Below are 6,000 nucleotides of genomic sequence, written 5' to 3' on the forward strand. Positions count from 1 at the left end.
AATCTGGAAAATATTAAACCAAATATATGTATATACAATAAAGATGAAAATTGTAAAAGAATGTTCACAGCATTTCTGGAGTATACAGATATAGAATTATCTTTGTTGTAGTCATGAGTTTTTCATATGTGAGGACATAGTTTTTCATATGTGTCTCTTTAAAAACTTATTTTCTGTCCTCTTGTATTATTTATTTTAATTGGAGGCTAATTACTTTACAGTATTGTGGTGGTTTTTGCCATACATTGACATGAATCAGCCATGGGTGTACATGTGTTCCCCATCCTGAACCCCTCTCCCACCTCCCTCCCCATCCCATCCCTCAGGGTCATCCCAGTGCACCAGCCCTGAACACCCTGTCTCATGCATCGAACCTGGAGTGGCAATCTATTTCACATATGATAATATACGTGTTTCAATGCTATTCTCTCAAATCATCCCATCCTCACCTTCTCCCACAGAGTCCAAAAGTCTGTTCTTTACATCTGTGTCTCTTTTGCTGTCTCACATATAGGGTTGGATGGCATCACCAACTCAACGGACATGGGTTTGGGTGGACTCTGGGAATTGGTGATGGATAGGGAGGCCTGGCATTCTGCAGTCCATGGGGTCGCAAAGAGTCAGACATGACTAAGAGACTGAACTGAACTGAACTGATACAGGGTCATCGTTACCATGTTTCTAATTTCCATATATATGCTTTAATATACTGTGTTGGTGTTTCTCTTTCTGACTTACTTGTCCTCTTGTATTTTTAAAGACTTGCAGGCTATGTTGAAGCTTTGGCTTCCAGGTTAGGCCTATCAATTCCTGATCTCTCACCAAAGCAAGTTGACATGTGGCAAACACGTGTTAGTTCACATTTGGTGAGTACTTTGTGTGGTTTATGATAATGAATTTGGGTAGCCAGAGCAAGACACTGTATATAATTCAGTCCCTTGAGAAATTTGAGATTAAAATTTATTTGAGTGGAGTTTTTAACAAAAACTGTCCAAACCTTAGTAGGTTTCAGAAAAACTAATCATTGACTTTTTTTTGTAAGCATACTTGATTTTTGAAAAAATCTTTATATGATTCAGTTACTGTTGAGGAGTATCAGTTATGTACTGAGACTGAAGGACATAAAATGAGTAATAAACTATAGTTCTTTTTGAGCATTGTATAGGTAAAGAATCAGACATATTAGAACAAATTATAATTTAGTGTGACATATTCAGTAATAGAAATGTACACCGGATATAGCAGAAGCACCAGGAGAAGAATTAAGTCTTTGTGGAAAGAAATTTCTTTTAGTGGGGAGATTTCTTGGTGTATATTAGATCTAAACTTATTTTTAAATTATTGATGAGACATTTATTAGGTGGGAGAGAGAATTCCAAGTATATTGATTAGCAAGTAGAAAGATATGATGATAACTAACTGGAAGTTCCTGGCAGAGAGAGGGACTGCATCTGACTGATCTCTGTCTCCCTGGTACCTGCCATAGAGTTTGGTACTTTGTAGATTCTCAGTAAATGTCTGTATGAAGATGTAAAACTTAATTGGTAAGTATTTTAACCTTAATAGTCATCATAAGAATGCAACATTTAAAAATCATTTACAAAAATTAAATAAATTTTTCATAATATAGGTGAGGTCACAGAAAAATTGTGTGTATGTAGGCATATAAATATATTGCGGTGGGTATATACATATATTTGCAGTTTTGTCTAGAATAGACAGCAAAGCAGTATAATTATGCACAGATATTCATATTATTTGATTTTTAGATAAATCATTCAGGAAGAACTATACACTGAAATGTTTATTGTTCTATCACTGACAATAGCAATGATTTTTAACGGTAAGAAGAGCTTTAACATTTATTATAGGCCCATCAATTCAGTGGAATTTAGAAGTTTTTGTATTAAGTTTATGAAACAGTTTGAAAAAGAGGTTTTCATAACATGTGTGACTGGTGGAGGGGGAGGCGGAAAGCAGTAAACAAAGTTATGTTTACATAATGATTAGCCCTACATATATAATTAGGTGTACATGGGGATAAATACTGAAAAGGAATATATACAAAGGACAGCAAATCCAAATATGTTGAGAGTACTGGGTGAGATTTTTCGTTCCTTTCTATCTTCTGACTTTAAAATATATGTGCATTTTTAAGGTATTTTCTATTTGAATACTTCTCTAATGTTATTTTTATGGCAATTTGAAAAAAATTTTTTTTTCCTGGTTGCCTTGAACTTTACATATTATTTGTTCTAGAACCTTTTTGTATGTTATTTTTTAATTTAAGTTAGCATGATCAAAAGAAATATCGTAACAGTTGAATTATATAGTACATAGTAATTTTTATCATAGATACTTAGGCAGATGTTCCTCTTACAGGGATAAAATAACTTTGAAAAAATGTTTTCTTTTGTTCCCGTAGGGTAAAGCTGTCGGAGTGACTATTGGCTGCATTCTAGGAATGTTCCCTTTGATCTTCTTTGGAGGAGGTGAAGATGATGAAAAACTGGAAAAGAAAAATTAACTCACGTAGAATACCTTTAAAAAGATGTAAACTAATGTACCTCAGTTATCAAATATGCTGTCAACAGCATTTAGGAATTAAGACAGTAACAGTGTATAGATAACGGGATCAAATAATTCAGCATGTATTATGGAAAACACTAACTTATTGTGGCTTGGTTTTCTTAGGACATCTTTTTAAAAAATTTTTGTGTAAATTGGTAAAATGCTTTTTCATCAATGGCAGTCAATACTTTACCTTTTCTTTTTCTTTATATACCAAAATACCATTTAAGTATCAGTTGATGTACCGTGCTAACTTGAGATTTACCTGTTTGTTACTTACCATGTGTACACGCATGAAAGCATTTTCTGTCGTCGTTGTCCCCTACAGTTACAATTCAACCTTAAAATTCTTTCCAAATTACTTAAGATGTTTAATATCAGTTGAATATTTCTTTTTTACTCTCTTTTTGGCAACATCAATTTTGTACTGTTTCACAGTAAACATTTACAATCATCTAGTTTCAGTCATTTTTTTTAAAACTCTCACATCTATTCAAAATGAACAGACTTTAAGTACTTATCACTCATTTTAATTTTCTGACCTCTCAGTCTCAAGAGCCAGAGATTAATTAGGATGAACAATTATTTTTAGTCTCCCTACTACATAAGAACATATATGTTAAGAAGTGCATTATTTTGAGTTGGTTTTTATACTTTTATTTTCTCAACTTTGAATAATTCTGTAGCGGTTTTTGACTCCTATGGGAAAGGAAGTCATTAGAGTGCTTTTAATGGGGATTGTGAGATTTAGGTCAACTAAGAGGTTTCACATGCCACTTGGAAAGTTATGAGGCTAAAAAAGTTTTTTTCACAGAAGTATAAAATGGAAACTGTTAAGAAGGTCTGTGGTATGATTGGTGAAGTTGAGGTGATGTGTGTAAGGTTAATAAGTACAAATAATATTGTTTGGGATTGCTCCTCCCCTCCAAATGTCTTCTTATCTGAGTTGAATGAATTTGAATCCTAATGTTATATCTTCTTTAGCAGATTTTATTTCTGGATAACTTCTTTTGAGGTGAAAAATAAATATTTTGTATTTTACTTTTTGCTATATATATATAGCCTAGTAATCAAAAGATGTATGAGGAAAAATTTTTTTCTCCCATTTTTTGTTCCCTTTCTTTTTTTGTGGCGTTTAAATCATATTCTAGATTGAAGTTCCTTATGTCCAGTCTTGTGTATCTGACCTAAGCGTAGCTAGAATTCACATCTATATTTGTGAGTCATAAATTTTAATTTTATGAACCTGTAAAGTTTGTTAGCATGTGATCTGTTAACACATGCTAAAAAATTACTCTTAATTGTAAGAGTACTTAAATGTATCACAGAGGAGAAAAACAAATTAAAATTACTGTTTGGGCCACTGAAACTATTTACTTTGCTAAATAGATGAAAAAGAAGGGAAGCTTAAAGATGGCTGTATTTACAGCTACCTTATTTTAAAGTTTTATTTGCACATTTGCTTTGAACTCTTATTTTCAGAGGAGCTGGTTTCTCTCACAAGACAGTTTGTGATAAGTTCTTTTCTGTTTACTTCAAAATTATTTTAGAGCTATCCTGTAGTCATAGATTTTTGAGGGAAAAATAGATCATATGCTATAAAGATAAATATATAATGTTCTTATTATGTACAAATAATGTGACAGTTTCATTTAATCAAATTAAAATCATAAAACTTAACATCTTAAATAGAATTGTGGTTTGTATTTCCCACATAACATCACAGACACCAAAAAAATTTTTTTTTATTTCAGTTGATAGGATTAGAGTGATTATTTAAAAAAATTTTTTTTGGTAAATGTTTAAGTGTTTTTGTGCCTAACTTGTATTGCCAGCCCTGTCTGTTCTCTAAAAACATATGTTATTGTGGTGCTTAAATTTTCTTTTTATTAAGTCCTATATCCAAAAACCTTGCCTGTGAGTTTAGAAAGGGCTTTTGATTTTACTTTCTTTTTTGCTCATGAAAATAACCCAGTCCTATAGAATCTTTTAGTTTAACTGAGCATCTGTGGAGTTATTTAAGATTTCAAAATATGGAATATACAGCCTTCATATTGAAAAGTACTTTAATTTATGGTTATAATAAAATTTGCACAATTCAGGTAATTAGTTTAAAAGAATGGAGCTCTTTCGTCCTTAACCTAAGGTACACGTTTTTTTCCTAGTATGGTGCTTTGCACAAAGTGACTTCTGAAAAATGGTTCCCTTTAAGATAATGACTTCATATAATCATTGTTTTATGTTACTTGTTATGAAGAATGTTATTTCAGGTTGAAACTGGAGTTCTTATTTCTCACATTAACTATTTCTTTATTGGGAGCAACTATAACTATGGTTAAATGCAACGTGAGCTGTGTCAATACTGTTCATGTGAAATCATGTTGTCTGTGTATTATGATTTATTGACTTATTTATGCATGTAAATTGGGTGCATTTTGTTGCCACTGTATGTTAAACGGTGACCAATGTTTTTACAAAGGAATTGAACAAAGAAAAATACCTTTTAAGAAATTTTGGAATGTGGTTTTGATTTTGAAATTTGATTTTCTTTCTAATCTCAGAAAATCCTGGTTATTCTGTAGCTTAAAGGAAATAGTATAAATAAATGCAGACACGACTGAAGCGACTTAGCAGCAGCAGCAGCAGAAGAGATATCCAAGCCTTCTATATAAGAATGTGTCATTTACTTTACTCCTTTTCTCCAGAAAATGAATTTTGAAAGTAATAGAAGTTTATCTTCTATTCCAAAAGCTTGTGCCAACCATTTTGAAGTAAATTTTCCCAGTTTTAGAATTATAGTTTCTTGCCATCTTAAGAGTGTATTAAATGTAATATAATCTTTTTCTTGACCAATTGGTATCTTACCTAGGATTCAGTAGTGGGTCAATGTAAGGGGGTCAATCATTGTAATACACTGCATTAATAGAATGAAGCAGAAAAGACCACATCATCATCTCAATTCTTGCAGAAAAGTGATTTGACAAAATACAACATCTTTTTTTGTGTGGAAAAAAACAATCAGAAAACTAGGTATATATCTGGTTTTTATAGTTTTTTCATCCCCCCTGCCCCCCCCGTCCCCCATTTTTTGCTACTCTCTCTGGAAATTGCTTGCTGTCTCTAAGTTGCTGTTTTTTGGCTGTGTGCACTTAGAAACTTGATAGTCAGTCTTACCATAAATTATTTGAGAAATATTAGAAAATAGGCTGTGGAGCCTGAGTGAGATGATGGTGGTGGTGATGATGATAAATATAATGTTAGTTCCCTTTTGTTAAGCACTTACTGGTTGCTTTGTACTGTAGTATTTTACACACATTTCCACACTTAATCTCTGTAATAGCAATGTTAAGTTGGTACTGTTATTGTCCTTATTTCATATTGAGCAAATGGAGACATGGAGAGGTTAGTTTGCACAGGGCATCACTATTA

At 32.3% G+C, this 6,000-nt stretch overlaps 1 protein-coding gene across 2 annotated transcripts in view; it reads left to right on the forward strand.

Annotated features, from left to right (window-relative positions):
* The window catches only part of TMEM65 (transmembrane protein 65), a 45,625-nt gene extending 40,543 nt beyond the window's left edge, over positions 1-5,082 (forward strand). For both annotated transcript variants that reach the window (XM_043879415.1, XM_043879416.1), the window contains 2 exons: positions 761-866; positions 2,426-5,082. In XM_043879415.1, the coding sequence (XP_043735350.1) occupies positions 761-866; positions 2,426-2,527 (208 nt within the window). In that variant the 3' untranslated portion in view covers positions 2,528-5,082. The remainder of the gene's footprint in view (positions 1-760; positions 867-2,425) is intronic.
* The last annotated feature ends 918 nt before the right edge of the window (positions 5,083-6,000 follow it).

This window comes from Cervus elaphus, chromosome 21 (assembly GCF_910594005.1).
Source record: "Cervus elaphus chromosome 21, mCerEla1.1, whole genome shotgun sequence".
NCBI lineage: Eukaryota > Metazoa > Chordata > Mammalia > Artiodactyla > Cervidae > Cervus > Cervus elaphus.